Below are 19,263 nucleotides of genomic sequence, written 5' to 3'. Positions count from 1 at the left end.
ACCAAATTTAGCCAGTTAGCACCTGTTACCTAGAACAACAACAACTCCAAAGTTGTCAAGATGGCTAATGCTAACTGCCTAACTAGCTAGGTTGGCTTGTGAGCTTGGATTATTACTCAGTGTCAACGTGAAGAGTCAGTGTTAGCAGTGGTAGCTAGCTCATTTTGGCTTGTGCGATAACAGAATAAGGCTCCCTGTCTATTTGCTCTTCAGAGTTGTGTCTCTCTTTAGATTTAAAAGCAGCTGAGGTAACTCTGAATTAACCAGCGATAGCTGCTGCTGTTAACACTGGCTTTTCACTTTAATTGCTGAATCATAAACCACGCACAACCCTGACTTTGACATTGTTGTTACTCTAGCTCACAGGAGCTAACTAGCTACATCTGGTAGCAGTTGTTGAGCTTGCTAGCTTAAGAGAGGCAGGGGGCATGGGATTGGCTGAAAGGTGAGAGGGCGGTGACAACACCAGTCACTGTCGTGAAATGTGGCATGAAATAAAAAGTTACAGGACAAAGTGTCATTGGGAGAAAAAAATGCCATCAACGAAGAAAAAAAAAATCATTTTTGAAAAAAAATAATACTAAATGTCTACTATGAAATGCATATTAACTCTTCAGCAAAACATTGAAAATAAGAGTTTTAATTTCCTAAATTACTTCACAGATTGTAATTTCATTTATATATTTTACACTATTTGTTCCTGTGATTATTTATTTCACAATAATTTATTTATTTAACACTTTAAATCAACAGAAACACTTATTTGATCTAAGGGCCATTTAACAGTCCTGCCAAATGTTATATATATATTTTCTATAAATAATGATGTTCAATAAAAGTTAATCACGGATATGGTACAAAGCTGCTATGCATCTCCTGCTCAGGTAGTATGAATGTGTTATGAACCAGAATTCTAAATAAGGTGATACTTTATAACAACTGCACCACACTTCATATAGAAACGTAGCTTTACAATTTGAGATAAACTTCCTCTACCCTGATTACTTCTATGTAGGGTTGGGTATCGAAACGGTTCCGACGTAAACGGTAGTAACGAGACCGAATAAGAACGAAAATTTGCCTGATTTTATTTTTTTCAGAAGCATCGCTGCTCGGGATGCTAAGTTACCGTTAGCTAGTAGCTGGATTAAACACAATGGTTAAAATGCTGACAGCTTACGTTAAGCGGTGTAAAGTGTGACTGTATTTCCCTGTAGAGGATTCCAACACTGGGACGTAACAGTCTGACTGCAGCTGCCGCTGTCGGAAAAACAACACAGACGGTGCGTTTACTTGAAACTCGCCAGCCTTGTGGTGCATTTTAAGTTATTGTAAAATACCCTTTTCCCATCTGGTGCTTGTTTTTGTCATTTACCAGCAATTTACTGGTGAAATAAGTCATTGTTATAAGTTATTGTTATTACATTATTAATCAAACATTTAATTTGACCATATGGCTTTAGCAATAAACAAGCCGTTCTTTAAATGTCGCCAACTGTCGTCTTGTGCTCCTTTTTTATATTTTATATTATAAATATATTATATATATTTCGGTTCAGGCACCAGTTCAGGCACCGGCACCATTTTAAAAGTATCGTTTTAGCACCGGTATCGGAAAAAACCCAAACGATACCCAACCCTACTTCTATGTCATCTTGGTGATGTCAAATCTGATATCCCACCCGAGAAAAAAAAATAAAAATAATAATATAATATAATATATATATATATATATATATATATATATATATATATAAAATAAAAACTCCTGAGGGCAGATGTTGCACATGCAGCAACACTAAACATGTGCCTCTCTTTGCAATCTATCCTTGCAATCAAGAACTTTATTTCCCTTATTATATCACTTTTGAAATATTTTATAAGACTAACTGCCTAATGGCATGACCTCAGTTTTGTAACAATAACGGCGGCAAGTTGTTGTGGATCTGTTAAATGAGGATTCTTCTCCATTACTGAGTGGACTACATAAGCAGGAAAGATGTTACAAAGGTTCCGATATGTTTGATACTGGTGGTCTGGGATGACATACCGCTCCTGGTGTTCAGCTGCAGATGGCATTTCCCATGGTGAGTTCCAGATTTGTTCCATTTTGTCTGGCATGCTGCGGACCATCACCCGCTCGCAACACGGCATCAGGCTGTTACTCAAAGGATATGAATGATAGCCATAGGACTCATTACCACATGGCAGAGGGTCCCAGCTTGCATGCTGCTCACGGCACAGTGGAGGTCGCCTCTGTCTCATTGGGTTGCTATCATATAGCCTTGAATCTGATATGCTGTCCATACGAGTCATACCAAGAGACCGTGTGGGCTGTGAGGACAAAGGCGGGAGGACATTCTGAGTGAGGGGATAGTCTCCAGGACAGCTGGACCTGGCTCCCACTGCCACATGCTGGATACGTGGTGCCAGATGAGATCCAGACTGCTTACGGGGGCCTTGCTTGGGTTCCTCAGGTCCATAACTCTGTACTCTGGTCAGTGCTTCATGACGAAACCCATGGGAGAAAGCTTGCATCCTACCCTGTGCAGGAGACTGCTGCTGCCCCTTCATGCTCTCCTCTAAGCTACTGTCCATGGAGCTCGGGTACAGGTCACCATAAGAGGAGAAGGAGTCACTGTTTGAATGGCTTAGGCAGGATTCAGGGCAGTGGCTGGGATTTCTCTGATACACACCATGCTCGTGCTCCATGCTACAGAAACTGTCGACATTATGCATGCTGCTCATGCTCATGTTTGAAAAATCACTGTGCAGTGAATAATAACCATGGTCGCTAACCGAGTCATACTTTGGGAACTGTTCACCGTATGTAATCGAGGCGCCATGACTATTAGTAACTAAAATAGGAGGGTACTGTACACTAGACATGTGCTCCAGGGAACTGTGTGCGAACTGCAAAGAACCTGGCACTGGGCTGCTGGCTGATCGTGTGTTCAAGGCCCCAGCTGCGTGGCTCTTGACAGGCTGCATGGTGGGCACGCTGAGAGCAGACACAAGGGAAGGCACTGAATTTGTCTCAGACTTCCTAGCAACGGACAGTGCCTCGGGAGGTTCACAGGCCACTGAGCGAATACTGGGGTCAGATTGACGTTTTGGTGCCACATGTTTGACCTCAGAGTTGCTGTCCCCCTTTACAGTTGCTGGACCAGTACCGTATTTAGCTAGAGCCCCCTCACTCATTGTCTTCACCGCAGACAATTTGGCAAAAGCCCGTAGTTCATCAGCCACTGACCGCTGTGGCTGGTTGACACGCTCTGGATGATAGTACTTGCACTTATGTCCATATGTGCACTTTTTCCCTTGTGTAAAGAAAGAGTAGACCATGTCAAGAAAAGTACACACTTAAATTATTAAAAAATGCAAAATGCAACAGACATTGATTTGAAAAGACATTTAGTTCATATGTTCCTTACCATAGGGGCATGGTTGTTTTTTGTGCTCTGGAACAACAGGACGCTTGCGGAGGAAATTTTCTAAACTTGGACCGTGTCTTCCCAATGGATCATCAGGTGGCATAAACCTATTCAAAATAGCCATTCAGAAAATATTATTAAATGTCAGCTTTTTTATTTCCAGCATTAAGCCACACAACAAAATATAATAACTGGTCTCCCCATTTTTTTTCCAATTAGCAAAAGGTCATAATAAAATCACTAAATAGATTTTGCAAACCGTATTAGTGTATAACATTCACACCTAAATAGTCTTAAAATGTATTGAATAAATAACCATTTATACTACGAACTTTGATGTAAAGTTTGTTTGTATTGTAGTGGGGGAGATATCTTATCTTTTTTTAACAATCCTCAAAATCGGACTATACTCAGGTGCTGAAAGAGTCCTAGAGTGCATTCTTACATAATTATGCTGCCATAAGAATGAATCACGGTTTCTTACTTGTCATTGACAAATGAGTACATTAGGAGACGCTCTTCTATGAACTTCTTCCACTCCGGCTTCTCATTTTGCAAGTCCCTGTAGTTGTCATTTGACACAATAATTCCATCAGAATCATAAGACAGCTTCACTATGAAGCGATCATCATAGCACACCACTCTCCTGCCTTGAACCCTCCGAGATGGGGTGAAAACCAGGATCTTCTCTTTCTCCAGTTTGCGTAATATTTCTTGATCTGAAAGAGAAATTTGAAGGAAGTTGTAATGTTTGTTAACAGCTGGTCATAATTCCATCAAAAACAACCACAATCTATTATCACAATGTATTTTGGATGGCAATGGTATGTATTATAGGTTATTTTATAGTATTTTATCAATTAATAAAAACGTGTGAAGTGTCCTAGCACCCCTTTCTTGTGGACCATGACCACACCACAAGGTCTACAACAAACTACAACTTACCAACAACTAAGTATAACATCAAAAAGCTTTACTACCTGCGATGAGGGCGTCCGGCCTCGACTGTTCCTTTCTCCAGGCTGGGACAAACACAGTGATGTCTTTGTGTCCTTTCTCCAAGAACCATTCAACAGCAAGTTGGATACCACGACAAGAGAATACCTCTTTGTTTCCATGGCTAGAAAACAAAACAATGTAGTCTAAGGGCTACTTTTACCTCTAATGAAATGGACCTCCATAAGAGGCAAATGTTTCAGGGACTAAGTACATTCTGCATGAAGCAAAGACCAATAAAATGTGAGTGTATGTTGTTTAGTGTCTTACCTCATTGCCACATTTGAGCCATCAATGACGATGGGCCTGAGGTTATCAAAGGTATCCACAGAGTCGTCTTCCACTGATACCTCTGGACTAACCGTCTCCTTTACACAGGGGGGCCGTGATATTGATGTGGCCGTACTGATGCAGGGTTGAATTTCAGGCTCTACTTTGTTTCCAAGCCTTACTAACTCGGCAAGGAGGTCGTTAATAAGCGCAGCAGATCCAAGCTTGTTGAGCACTGTCTCCACCTGCTCTCCCGAATAGCCTAACTTCAATGCAAATTCCATCTTAGTCTGGTACTCTCTGCCACTGGCAGGCTTGATCCCTGGTCCCGCGCTGGTGTCATCCTCACGACAATCTTGTGCAGTGCTACTCTGGGAAAAACTGGGCCGGTCAAGGCATGGAGAGCGACAGAGCTGTCGGTGGGGTTTTGCGACAGCCAGGGGCTCCCTCTTCTTACACCTGTTGTTGTTCACCTGAACCCTCTGGTGTTGCTGCTCTTCTGATTCGCTTTCTGAGCTGCTTCCATCCTCAGAATCATCACTGGCATGCTGGGCCTTGCTTGAGTCAATGTTCTCCTCCCTGCATGGGCGTTTTTCCATTTTGAGCTTCTCCACCATCGACCATACTGTCATCACGTTCGTCTTGACACCTCAGATTTCCACCCCATGTTTCCTCACCTCCACCGCAACGAGGGAATCATACCGAATGCTGGACTTTAGCGCTACAGGCTCTTTGCAGAGCAAAAGTAACACGTTCTCTCTTATGTAGGCAGGCAAAATCAAACTATTAAACCCTGAAAGAGAGCACAATGATAGGCTTCAATTAGTAATGTGTGTTTAACATTAAATTAACCTTAAAATAATTTTGAAAATAAATTGTTTCCCACTGCTCCAGTAAATAAATACACTATTTTGTTGGCCCACTGAAAAGGATTATTTTGTAATTCCATTTCCTACATTCAAGTCTGCTTGGAAAAGCGATGGAAAGTGTATAGATAGAAGAGGCTTTTAAAGAAAATTATAAAACTTTTTACACATTCACCGCCGATTTTATCACCACTGCGCAGCAGCTTGGGAATGACTGCTGATTAACATGTAATGTTTATGGGCCACAATTAAACAACTATTTAATACAACAAAAAAAACAGACACATTTGAAATGAGAACAACCAGGCTATATTGAGCATTTGATGCTAATGTATGGACGCAAATCAGCTTAATGTAGACTTAGTCTTACTGTCTTCAGCTACCTCGTCTCCCCAACCTCCACCCTACTTGTGGTAGACCAATACATTCTCCAACTGTGGGAAACACTGCTATCTGGGGCAAGTGATAGCATTAGTCATATTAGTCACCTGCCCAAATAAACAAGTTACCAAAAGAACCACAGCAGCTCAGGAAAAGGATATGAATTGGGACATTTTCTCTGTTTCTGACTGTGTTTTGGTGTTTGCGGTTCAAAAACACCAAGTTTGATCTTTTGTTTAGTTTGCATTTTTTGGTGAAACTGGTTGGTTAAATAGTCTGCAATGTCTGCAGGCTATTCGTTTGGTCTGACTAACACTCCTCTTCTCAGTGAAATGTTACGTCTCACCTACAAACTCATTGATTCTTACAAATTGCTACAAAGTGTAAGTGCTTGTGTATTTATTGCACATTTGCCCTACAGCTATATAGTTTGTGTGTGCACGCTTAGAGTGGTGCTTTACAAAATGAGGCGAGGGACTGGGTTTCAGCATAGGACACTAGAGGTGTGAATCTTCCCGATTCGATTACAATTATCATGTCAGCGATTCGATTCAATATCTCGATGCATCAAATACATTTTTCTATTAAAGCCATATAGGATATTCAATTCATAGCTTTTCAAGCTTCAAAAATAAATTGGATACATAACAATACAGCATTGAGCACATGGCACTTCCTGAATGTGCAAAACATAACAGAATATGTAAACAGAAATGTTGTTAGGCATACATTAAATTGTAAACAGAAATTATCGATTATGGCCCGGTCGATTATCGATGCAGCATCGTCCATGTCCACGATTCGATGCATCGATTATTTGATTAATTTCAACACCTCTATAGGACACAACATCCCATCAGGTGTGTTCATCAGCGAGCTATTGGCTTCCGGCCATGCTGGGTGAAAGCCACTTGCTCTGTACTTCCTGTGCTGACTGTTAAATATGAAAAATAACTAAAACAAAAGTACATTTTTACTTGTTAGACTATTCCTCAATATTTCAGTAACTTGTATCATCGCTTACCCTTCTCTGGTTTGAGTCCCAGACTGACCCTGAACTGTCTCATCTGGCTGGCTGGTTTATTTAGAAAGCGTTAGACCGTAGATAGTCTCGCTTTGCCAGACCCACCTCCAAAGCGCGCTGGAGGAGAGTCTGGCTACTCCACACAGCATTCCGGGATGGGAGGAAAATGTGCTCTGGTTTATTGCCATTTCTTTAAACCAATCACAATCGTCTTGGGCGGTGCTAAGCGCTGGAGAAAAGCTGCGGTGCCGCTGCAAAATAGGCTCGGAAGGAACTTGTTTTGGTGGAACGTGTACGTTTAAAAGTTGTTTTAGTCGTGCAACAAAAAAATCTGATTGGACAGATAGTCTAGCTAGCTGTCTGGATTTACCCTGCAGAGATCTGTGAAAAGGTTAACCATAGTCCTCATGAATCGACCGGCGTTTAAAATGCCAACACTAAGGAAGCCCAAGGCAACGGATATCCGACCTAAATGAGTGAAATCCGGCGGATTTTCCGGCAGCAAGGGTGCCATCCCGGAAGTGGAATGTCAAGGATATAGACTAGACCGTAGAAGACATTGACTATACTGAGTTACTGTCCTAGTCTAAATACGTTAAAATAGCCTAATTATAACCTGTCACCTCTCTCTTTCCTCCTCTGTCCCAGGCTTTTTTATTAAAGAACACTTAGTTTCATTTTAATTCTGTAAATAAAAATGTAAAGTTATTGCATAGCCTAATTTTAGACATCAGTCACAAACAACGGTTTATTTTTTAAGGGTGGTTGTCATTTGAAATGTTTCGATACTACTAGGAGAGGCAGGTATGCCTTTTGTCCAGGCCCGGTCCGCCTTTAGTTAGATAGGCAGGGAAAACCCTCAAAGCTGTAAGCTGTAGCCAACTGCGCATTTAAACTATAGCAAAGCATCTACAGCAGTGATGCATTTGTGAAACGTGTCTGCCCTGTAGGTATGCAGAGGGAAAGTTGTGTGGCAATAGCATCAGCATCTGAATATTACAGAAATTCACTTTGCTACTTTTTAACAATACATAAATACATACAAAAAAAAAGGAACTGTCACTGATGCCCTGCTTGTAGGTGCAATATGGAGAAAAAAAATATAGATGAAACAGACTGACTTGCCTGGTCCCTGGCTAACTGGTGTTAAACTGAAAACCAGTCTTCCTGCACAAAATGTGTTAATGTGCAGAACAACCCTCGCTTCTATGTGCACAAAAGCCTTACTGGTCTAGCAAGCAACATTCCAGCCAGACACACATGGGGTGAGCACATGAGTTAACATAACCTGAGACAAAGTGTGGGCTGAACAGTGTATCCCTGCGCCTCCAACTCTCTAACAGACACATCTGAATTGAACAGAATTCCCTAGGGAACAAAGCTGTTTTATGGTAAAGCAGAATAGGACTTCAGGGGAGCCTGCAGTATAATCATGAAACACTGTTAACAGCTCCAATTGTACATTTTTGCATATGGATATTGGTCATCAAATAATCTTTACAACAAGTGCATTAATTAACAGAAACACTAGACTACACTTTCTCCCAGTCTTGCAGAGAGTAGAATACAGCCAGCTTCGAGCTTCAAGAGGCGCAGCCCATGATGTGCGTTGCTTAGCAACACAGCCTTGTCATCAGCTAACTCCTTTTTACCAGTCACGACTAACACAAACACAGCTCATCATCTCTCTTCAAGCAGTCAGTAAACGCAGAACACTTCTACACTACAACTCTACACTAAAACTCTTGAGGCAGCATATTTTGCAATAAAAAGTGACATTACATAGCAAATACTATGTCACTGACAGCCCCATCATCAGGTAATACACAAGACTGATATTTATGGAAGACCCTGAAGGTTGATAAGATATTTTGAGGGTCAAACTATGGCTACAAATATATACCTTTTAATGGCAGTGTTCTGTGTAGCAGCATCAGTTGTCTGTTGTCAGACACTGTCTCACTGCTGATCACAACTTGTTATGAAATGGATTGAGAACATACTAAGGTTTGAACTTTTTAAACTAGCTGAAAAAGGAGGGATGTTGAGGCAGTTTTGTGGAAGTCACACATCCCACTGCCATTTAAGACACGTATGACCACATCAATACATGTTTAGGGGAGCAGAGCTCATCCAATCGTTTCCCTTCCACCTCCAGATACACAGGCTTAGACTCAGCAAGGCCTCCAGACTCTCTGCACATGCACATACTCGTGTGGCTATGTTTCATAGCAACAAGTGAAACAGGTCCCTGAAGCCATCGTTTACATTGCTGACCTTATATAGTATCCAGTATGAAGCAGTGTTATACTGCACTATAGTCAGTGTTGGATACATGTACCACTTGGCTAGTCAGATATTTTGATAGGAATTATAATTAATACAAATGTAAGGTTATGTGCAGCCACCACTGTACAAAAACAAGCCAGCGTTTATTTTATGAAACGGATGAAAATGACAGAATGCAAGTAAGTGTTACTGTGAGATCAGTTTCCAGTACTCTGCATGAAGACAGTTCTTCTGACATACTATCAAAACTACAAAACTGAGATGCTCTTGAACAGTGGCTACTGCAACACCTTATCACTGTTCTGTCATTAACGCATTTGAAGATTGTCTGAGCTTAAAAGCACAAACACAAACATAATTAAGAGTGTAAGTTTCTGGTCATGGGTCATAGTAAACTCTCACGCAGGGCATGGAACCAAGAAAAACTAATATAATCGTATTCCTTATTTATATTGATCAGATGATGGCACTATGATACCATCTCATTTTAGACTCATTCTGTCTGTCATATCATAAATACAACTTGCTTCATACTTTCCCATTCTTTAAAGTTTATTGTATGTAATGTTAAATGTCTATTGATGTGAGCTTCTACTTAACCAATTTAAGGTTTTTCTTCTCCTTAATTTGTTTAGATTTGTAAACATAACTTCGACTTTTAGAGACTTATCCAATTAATAATGTGTTTAAATACGTTGGAAACTATAATTATTTCAAAGTAAAAACTATCCCTTTAGCAGGCTGGTATTAACAGTAGGCAAAAAGAAAGTGAGGATTGAACGGAATTCTCATATTCAAACAGTTTTGACTTTACAGCACACTACATGAATGTGCAACCAAATTCAAACACCGCATTGATCCCAATGACAGTGACCACACACAAAAACTCCCGAACTGGTGAATTAACCTAGGTGGACTACATTTTCGCATTCATTAGCTAACTAACGTTAGTTGACACGTCAATAGAAAAACTGAAGTGCTTGATATCATTGGCAACAGCATCGTGAGTTGAGAGGAATGAAAGGGAGGAACAATATGACAGCAAGAAAGATCTTATACTTACAATACACAGCGTTACAACATTACTACTGCACACGACGTCACCTTTGTGATTGAATTTGATTAGAGATAACTGGTTTGACATCCTTAGCTAGGCCCCGAGTTACGGTTAGCAGACGCTAGCATGCTAGTTTACCGTTACTTGGCCAGCTGGAGAGTCAACATTTTAGCTAAATAAACTAACCGGCCTATTTCGGTTTATCTTGTTGGTCAATGGCCAGAGAGCGATTAGATGGCTATTATTGCAAGCTAACGCTAACTACCAAGCTTGTCAGGCAACCCGGTCTCCGTTTAGTTAGCTAACGTACAGTGGCTCCACAGGCTAACTTAAACGTCGGGTTGCTAACATTAGCTTTAGCTGTCTAGCGTGTGCTAACATTTTTGCCGGAATACTATTGTAACTTGAGATAAAGTTGACGACCATTTAACATTTTCAACAGGGGTAAAACCACAGCAACACAGCACTATTCTCTACATAATCTGCACATATATCACTGCTATCGCTGACTTCAGGCTGTGCTCATCTTACCTTGTTGCTGTCATCCTCGCCTGTACAGTTATGTTTTGCTGCCATTGGCGCTGTCGCAGTTTGGTCAGGGTTGCCAGATAACGCAAGGGAAACAAGTAATCTAAGCGATGAAAAGACACCGGGGTCATTCCACCGCTACAAACTTGATTTCTGCCCCATGCTACCGATTCAGACGTTTCATCAAGGCAGGGCTTTTGTGATACTTTGTGGCTTTTGTAGGGACATTTACCAGAACACTGAGCATTGCAAACAAGCAAGGACAGATTTGTCTTAGATTACAACTTGGGGTAGTTGAAATGGGAATAACTTTATCATGAACTCAAATCGGAATTTACATTCTAATAAAATGTACTAGTTATTTGATTCCACAATAGCTAAACCTACTCTGTTTTACTACTACTACTGTTTTATTTCTTTATTTAAAAAGGGACAACGCACATTAATCAACATAAGCACAGAGTCCAACATGTACATGTGCAAGATTTAGCCATGCAGGCTAATTTTCATTGGCAGTCCCTTGCAGGTTGATGGTTTGAATACAGAAGCGTGATCTAGCACAGTGGTTCTCCAAGACTGCTTTCAATAACGTACCCCCTTTGAAATATGTTTTTAGCCAAGTTCCCCTTGACGAGCGCAGAACAATTTTGGGAGAAAAAAAGCTTTAGTAAACAGGTACATTCCAGCGCTGCGCCATCACGGTCTGATTTACTGAAGAACAACCTTGTAACTAAAAAACTCTTAAATGCTAAATGTCAAATGTTTAGAATGTATCACTAAATGAATTAACGTAGTATAATTATATTAGGAATTAGGCATTCATATGCACAAATATTTTTTAAATTTACACAGACCTGCAGTACTCCAAAGTACACCCATTTGAGGAACACTGATCTAGCAGATCATAGTAGTCATGTATGTGTTTAAATAAATTATGTATATGGTGTACATGCATACTCAAGACAGGGGTGCTTTGGTGTACACGTTCTACTCAGGTGTTTAGGTGAACTTGAAACAAACTGCTTATAGGTGTCCACGTGAATGTGTTTGCCAATGTGTAAGCAATACAAAAGATCTTCCAAGGTTTGCCTGCCGTTGGCTCCATGGATGCTGGAATAAACTTCAGCCCCTGCATGTATGTCTTGTTGTGTTTATTTTAGTGTAAGGCAGTGTTCTACTACAAAAAAACAGTAACAGATTTTCAAGAAGAATCCCCTTATGTAACATGGGTGTAATTTGACAATAAACAAAATCCAAAATTACAAAAGAAAACTCAAACAAAAAGAATAGTGCCAATTTGTAATAACCATTTTGAATACAATGTTACAGTGTACAAATAGTTGAGAATATAAATACAAATTTGACATTTGTTCAATATTACACTATAAAAAAAAAAACTACATCATCTGACAGTTTAGCCTGACCTATCAAACACAAAATGCACAAGAAAATGATACAAAGTAAAAAAGGTTTATCTTTTGACATATTTTAAAATCCAAACTAAATTTTCATTCCACAAGCTTACTGTAATGCAAAAATGGAGTGCATCATTTCAGTAAGATTTTTTAAACTTCACAGGTGGTCAAGCTGTTAGAAAATGGGAACAACAAAAAAACAGCCACAGTAAGGCCAAATCTTCTCAGGCCAAAACCAAACAGTAAATTTGAGACCAGTAGGTACTACTAGTTTTTTTTCTTCGATTTGTTTTTCTCCACCATTTTATATATATTTTACTCTGGCGGTTTCTTCAACGTCTTATCTAAAGCACTTTCACACAGGGTAACTGCACGTAAAATGTGCTATAGTTAAGAACAAGTAGATAGGCCTTGCATAGCTATCTACGGTATGTAAATGAAGTGGCAGCTGAAGTAAAGTTGCAAAAACTATCACTCCATCAGACATTTCCTATACATGTTTATCCTGTTGCTGGGTTGAGGGGAAGAACTAGCTGAGGTTTTGAGATAAAGCCAAATACAACAGCATAACAAGAGACATGTTTTATATTGTGGATTGAGCTATTCCTCTCTGCGAATTGAGATATTCTGTTTGTTTCCTAAACCCAATCTGTCCTGAAATGAGGTAAACCCTAAAAACAGTCAATTTGAGCATCATGACAGGCCAACATAAAGCTTACTGGAGTAAAGAGAGGCTATGAAAAAGCATCAAACACAAACATAAGCAGGCAGTTAAAGCATAAGCCTACAAATGTTTCAGGGCAATTGGCAAGGTAAGCAAGACTTGTTTAGCCCTGCTTGGCTGTGCTATGGAGACCAGGCTAATATATACCCATTAAACAGTGTGGCATTACTACGGAGCCCTGGACACTGAGGCTACATATGGGTATACTCATTCTAGTGAAATGCAATAGCTTAATGAGATGAATCTGTCAGCATTTGCAATGCAAATTGAACTATAACTTGCTCAAACACCTTGAATAGACTGACATGTGTGGCCTGTGTGAAACAAACAGCTGTTACTGTGCAAATGCAGAAAAATCCCTTTTTACTTCCCAATGAGACAGCCATGTACTTGACGCAGCATGATGGCACAGACTCCACATTTCAGAATTTTAAATTTCAATTCATGTCCTGTCTCTCACAGTGTACATCATGTTTTCAGATCAATATGTTGTGCAAGTAAAAAATTAAGCAACAATTACTCCTTTGGATGTAACATAAAAGCACTCTTTAGCACATATACATGTGATCTCAATGCCAAGAGCGTTTCAATTAAAGGTTGCATCGGGGAGTGTGTTGCAGGCCACATCCCTGGGTGTTGTTGTTTCACGGAGGACGGCCATTTTATCTTTAGACACACCTGCATTCAGGGGACTCCCAGTATGAGATATTCCTTCTCTACCTCCCACTGGTCTGCTTTTACCACACTGATTATAGGACTGCAAATTAGTGGCAGCTTTACAAAAAACATCCTCATCAACATCATTCGATTCATCATCCATCATTCCAGAATAAACAAAGGTGCTATGAGGTAAACAAGAATCAGACTGCGAAGGAAGGCAATACTGCCTGTTGTACAGCTCTGTGTCCTGTGAAATTAAATCACAGGACACTCTGTCGGACACCTCAGAGCAAAGTTGTAGTGTGCCGTTAGGACAATCACTGCTGGATGAACTAGAAAATATTTTGCGTTTTACTTGAGTTTGACTGAGACTCTGTACTTTCTCAGTGAATTGCCCATCTGTCAGAGGAAGGCTTAAAGCCATTTCAGACCTTGTTTGCCACGATAAGGCCATAATGCTGCTACTGTCTCTAACCTCCGACACAGACACGAGTACATTCTTTTTGTAATACGGTGAGGAATCTCTTTCAGAGTCCTTTTCAGTTTGAGGACAAGAAACGATAGCAGCTCTGTTCTCTCTGTATGCGTCAGGCATCTTCAACTCAAGGCTTTTTGTGTCCAGAGACCTACTTCTCCTGTCTAGAGACAACGGATTAGGCATGGACTGACTGACTCTTGTAAGGCCTAGGTGCCGCGGGAGACTAGCAATTGCCCATGTGTTACTGATCAGGTTCTGTTCATAGAGGTCTAACATTTGATAGTCACATTCAGCAAATGCATCTTTTTGTAGGTAGCTTTCTTCAAATTCCTGATAGGGCGATGAGATGTCCTCCTCCAGTTCCATGTGAATCTGCTCATCGTATTCACCCTCATTATGCATATCCACTACATCAAATGTGACTATGGTAGGTAAGGCCTGCATATTTGGAGTGAAGGCAGAGTTTGTCTCCAAATCATCCACATTGTTGTGCAGGTTACTCAGCATCTGAGAGTGTTTTGTGTAGTCCACAAGTGCTTGAGAGAAACACACAGTTTGCCCATCATCCGAGTCATTGTTATCGTCTGGAGACTGAGAATTGATATTTTTGTATGGTAAAGCTACGGGCTTGTTTTCCTCGAGATGTTGCTCTTTGGGTTCACAAAATGTTTCAAAATCTGGGTCAGATGTGCTTCCGAATGACACGCTGCTGTGCCTTTTCTCAGAGTCAGCATTCAGGGATTTTGTTCTTTTTTCAGTTGAAGCAGGCGCAATTCCCTTTTTGTCAAATACATCTGCTTCTATATCATTCTTGTTGACTGATGCTTGGGCTTTTGAATTCAAGTTACGGTTCTTATTCATACCGATTTCCTGACGACCAACCACGTTTTGTACCAACTCCGAGGACTTACTGCTGCATGTGCTCGGCATCTCTCGGCCATCGTGAACTTTATACAGTTCAGCACTTAGTTTTAACCGATTCATGTCTGGAACAAAGGCGGAATCTGTCACATCAACTGGCTCGCTTAAATACTCGCACTGTTTTGAACTGGGCAGTTTTGATTTGTTTTCATAATGTGGACTGATGAGACTCTCATCAGGTGCAAAAAGCTCATAGAGGGCATCACCGCTGTAACTGTCCCTAGGTAATCTCTCTGTCCTTAGTCGGTCAGTTTTTTCTTGTCCATCATCTGGCCCCGGGGTAGTTGAATCATAGTAGCCCTCGTCACTATTTGGAACGGATTCTTGATGCTCACTTTGAGGAGTTAACACATCAGCAATTGAAGAAACGTCCATGCCACTGGCTTGCTGTGCACTGTTGCTGTTCAGTAAGTCCATATTGTGAGAACTTGTCAGGTCAGCGGTCAAATCAGTGTGATCTTGGCTGCAAGTACAGCAAATTTCCTCTGACGCATTATTTCCCCAAAAGTCATGTAGACACTCCTCATCCAAATCTTCAGGTGAGGCCATTTCTTCACCGCCACCCTGATAAGTAAGATAACAAGAGGCCCTCTTTCCTCCATTTCTGCTCCTTTCTCCAGACACTGTGCGCTCTGTGATGCTTTCGTCTTCTTGATCTGCAATGATGTCCCCACAGCCAGTGAGTGAATCAAAGCTCTTTAATGATGCAACGTCTCCATAAATCAGGTTTAGCTGATCCGATGAGCCAGCAGGTGTTTCGGACTTCAATATGGGCTCAGGCATCATCTCGAGTTTCAGACAAGGCTCGCTCCGTCCTCTAGAGCTCTCCTTCAATTCACTGGAAACTACGGCCATCAATTTCATTTCCTCCATTTCTTCATCACACGTCTCATCATTGAGCTCAGACTTTGGGCTGTCTTGCTCCACACTCTTCTCGGATGGCACGTCATCAGCATCAATACATTCAGGACCAATGGAAATATCACATATAACATCTGCAAAATCAGGCACATCAGGTTCAGATCCCAGGCACTCTGTGACATACTGAATGGTGTTGTCCTGGACAACAGGCACCTCTTCCTTGCAGCGAGGAGAGGACATTGCAGTCATTTCAGTTTTATCCAACCCAACATTTCTATGGTTTCTGTGATACTTAAAACTTTGAAAAAGACTCCTAAAACCCCTTTTCTGCCGGGTAAGAGTCAGTGATTTCTGGTCAGCGGTGTGGTGACTACATTCATTGTGACAGCTGCTGTGGAGCTCTCCAGCAGAGTCCCTCTGGCCGTGGTACTCAAAATCTCCTGCTGAGGTGTACCCACTTCTCAGATTGTCATCATGACTAACCTTACTTAGCCCATCATGTGTTCTGCTTTTGTGGATTCCTTTCTTAGAAGACCACTTGCTCGGATTTTTACTCCTTCCTCCAAAGAAGCTAGGTAAAATACAGATACCTTTCCGAACTCCAAAAAATGTCAGGGCAGTCCTCCTAAATTTTCCAGATTTCTGGGATTTCACCGTAGCATTCATGGCATCTGGCTGAGGCTCCTCCGTGATGTCGTCGTGGCCGCGCCGGGAAGTCTGCGCTGAGACTGAAGCCAAATCCTCGGTGTCACTTGGTAGCTCGTCTACCTTACGAGATGCCATGGCGACCACGTTTACAAAAGCACTCCAACGGAAGGCATAGCAGCTGAATTTTCTAAATCAGCCGATAGGATCACTGCAGTGAATGTGTCCTTCATCTGGTATGAGCCCTGTATTGAGATAGTTGAGACCAAAATCAATGTTCAATTCAAATTTCTGCCACACTGATATGAAGCATTCACATTGCAGATTTTGAACATCACCTCCATTAGACGGTTAGAATTTCTAATACTCACAAGTGTCCTCTATTTCCCTGTGGCCATCAGCCTTTTTTTACTTTTGCCATCTACTAGTGTATTATGACATACCAAGATGTGAGAAGACAAGTCTTTGCCTGAGGTGTGTGCAATTGGTTTAGCCTACCGGGGATGAGTCACTTGTTTGTCAGTTAAAATGACTCAACCCTATTTACAAAAAAAATAAAATCTTTACTTTATATTTTTTAACATGTTCTCAGATTTAGTGTGGATTTGCTTGAGCCAGAGTCTTTGCCCCTGTATTCTTTCTATGTGAACTCGACGTCTGTATGGCTCGTTCCAGTGTGTGGGTTTTGGCTTTGTATGGTCATGTGTGCCTGTCTTCCCTTCTGGTGACTTGTAATCATTTCACCTGAAGTGAACGCAAACCCTGACTTTCCTGCCTGCATTTCCATTTTAATGCCTCTGTGGTTTCTTGTTGTTTTGCTTTTTTTCTAAAAGTTGTAATGCTTTGTCTTGGCACCTTCTGCATGTACACCTGATCTAGTGTATTCCCTGGTCCAGGGGTCTGTCTGCTATGGCCTATTTTGTGTCTCATATGTCCTGTGTTATTTTGCAGCTTTTTTTTCTTTGCTTTTTTTACATTGTTTGTTGCTGACTTAGATCGAGAGGGGCCCACTCTCCATTAAGTAATTTGAGCCAATCTTTTGTCAAGAAAGCCACATAAATAAACGTAAGAATGTGTCTGCAATAGTACTGTGGGGCCACTTTGGCTAGGACTTTGGTTAATGGGAAAAACAAAAATAGAAACTGCCCCAACTGCAAAACTAGACCAGTGAAATAAGCTTAAACTCCTTTACATCATCAATGTAAGGCTTCCAGGCCTAAGGAACTTAGTGCATTAATTACATATGCATATACATACCCTATACTCACACTGAATCTATTGTCTTTGTATTGAATATTTCTGTTTTGTTTTAGTATATATTTCTGCAAGTATGTTATGTATATTGTTTTGTGGGAGAATACAACTAAACTAATAAATACAACCGTATACATATAAACGTGCGTGCATGCCAGAGAAAGACTGACCAAGATTAAACTATTGAGTGCATTTATATTTAGTTACACAATTAGCTATAACTGACTGAAGGTTAATATAATAAGATAAAATAAAAAATGTAAGCTGGCGACTTCAATTTGGAACTAAAAGCCTAGGTGATAAAGCAGCAGGCTCCAGATGTAACTATGCTGCAGCTGTACAGTCACTCTACTATTTATGAAGACCAGCGGTGAAAGGTGGGTCAAAGAATCTCCAAAATGTACTTTAAATGAGAGCCGTTGCAAAGATAATAGACGTGTAGCTATCGTTGAATTCAGTCCAACTAACAGACCTAGTTATGACAATTGTTCATGTTTTCATGTAAAACCAAACTAAATGACATATTAGCACATTCAAGCGATAGAGCTAACTGAGTCGCAAGGTAAACAAACTTACCAACTAGCTAACGTAAAGCCAAAATCTTGCAGCAGCATGGAGCTGGTGTTGGTTTCTCGGCCAGGAGACGAAGTTACACCTCAATGCAGTCGACTTGGGCCCGAGGGTCGCTTTCACCAGATACGGTTTCATTGGTTTGCAGCCACCGTTAGCTAACGCTAGCACAGGGGTGCTTGCTAACAGCGTTAATCCCACTCACCAGTGTGTCCTGCAGTTTGTGGCTGTAATGTGAGTCCGACAGTGGGTAATGTTAAACCACATCGCAGCAAAACAGTGTGGTATAAATACGCAGACCAACTACACAGGTATTGGATTAATGTGTCTAGCTTAGCCACGCACGGGACGCCGATTTTACTTGAGATGATCAGCGTTTAAATGCTGGTTGATGATGACCGACTTCTCAGGTAATTTACCCAAAACTCCTTTCGTGACCCTCCTGGGCGCATGCTAGTGACGCAACATGTGTGTAGGCAAATCATTTCTAATACGGGTAGATAGGCTTTTGTGTAGGTGTTATTTTATTGTTAGGAAAATTCCACATTCACACAGAATATACTTATCACGAACTTCATCAATATTGCAACAGTAAGAGACCTTAAAAAGTAGAAGTCCATAAAGACTTATTTTGTGTTTGATAAATTTCGCATGGACTGATAATACATTAGGCTATTATAAATTTGTATTACGTTTTCTATTATTCTTGTTATTATTTTATATATTATATTTTCTTTGTATAGGCCTATGCCCCTCTGGTATGGGCAGTTTTTGTGTACGTAGCTACATACTGTTGATGTACGTGTGTTCTTTAAATTAAGTTAAAAAACAAAAACAAAAAACGATATAATAATAATTATACTAAAACTAATAATAAAGTATTTAATCTG

General features: G+C 40.7%; 2 protein-coding genes across 2 annotated transcripts; both read right to left on the bottom strand.

The window, feature by feature from the left end:
• Window positions 1-1,771: 1,771 nt before the first annotated feature.
• zc3h12b (zinc finger CCCH-type containing 12B) lies at window positions 1,772-10,924 on the bottom strand. The gene is made up of 6 exons (XM_078266509.1): window positions 10,849-10,924; window positions 4,701-5,493; window positions 4,415-4,554; window positions 3,919-4,153; window positions 3,435-3,541; window positions 1,772-3,320 (listed from the first exon to the last, which is right to left on the bottom strand). Exons 2-6 carry the CDS (start codon window positions 5,330-5,332, stop codon window positions 1,894-1,896), a joined length of 2,541 nt encoding a protein of 846 aa, XP_078122635.1. The 5' UTR covers window positions 5,333-5,493; window positions 10,849-10,924; the 3' UTR covers window positions 1,772-1,893.
• A 1,206-nt stretch (window positions 10,925-12,130) lies between these two features.
• Window positions 12,131-18,812, bottom strand: LOC144527644 (APC membrane recruitment protein 1-like). The gene is made up of 2 exons (XM_078265843.1): window positions 18,380-18,812; window positions 12,131-16,794 (listed from the first exon to the last, which is right to left on the bottom strand). Exon 2 carries the CDS (start codon window positions 16,685-16,687, stop codon window positions 13,571-13,573), a length of 3,117 nt encoding a protein of 1,038 aa, XP_078121969.1. The 5' UTR covers window positions 16,688-16,794; window positions 18,380-18,812; the 3' UTR covers window positions 12,131-13,570.
• Between the last annotated feature and the right edge of the window lie 451 nt (window positions 18,813-19,263).

Source organism: Sander vitreus, chromosome 13 (assembly GCF_031162955.1).
Source record: "Sander vitreus isolate 19-12246 chromosome 13, sanVit1, whole genome shotgun sequence".
Lineage (NCBI taxonomy): Eukaryota > Metazoa > Chordata > Actinopteri > Perciformes > Percidae > Sander > Sander vitreus.
The sequence above is the reverse complement of the archived record's forward strand: the minus strand, read 5'-3'. Positions and strand labels throughout refer to the sequence as shown.

Excerpts from the sequence above, each read along its gene's own strand:
- zc3h12b (XM_078266509.1), bottom strand. The coding sequence starts at position 5,332 with ATGACAGTATGGTCGATGGTGGAGAAGCTCAAAATGGAAAAACGCCCA. Across the intron at positions 4,555-4,700 it reads GGCTCAAATGTGGCAATGAG|CCATGGAAACAAAGAGGTAT; the intron begins GTAAGACACTAA and ends TTTGTTTTCTAG. Across the intron at positions 4,154-4,414 it reads GCCGGACGCCCTCATCGCAG|ATCAAGAAATATTACGCAAA; the intron begins GTAGTAAAGCTT and ends TTTCTCTTTCAG.
- LOC144527644 (XM_078265843.1), bottom strand. The coding sequence starts at position 16,687 with ATGGCATCTCGTAAGGTAGACGAGCTACCAAGTGACACCGAGGATTTG.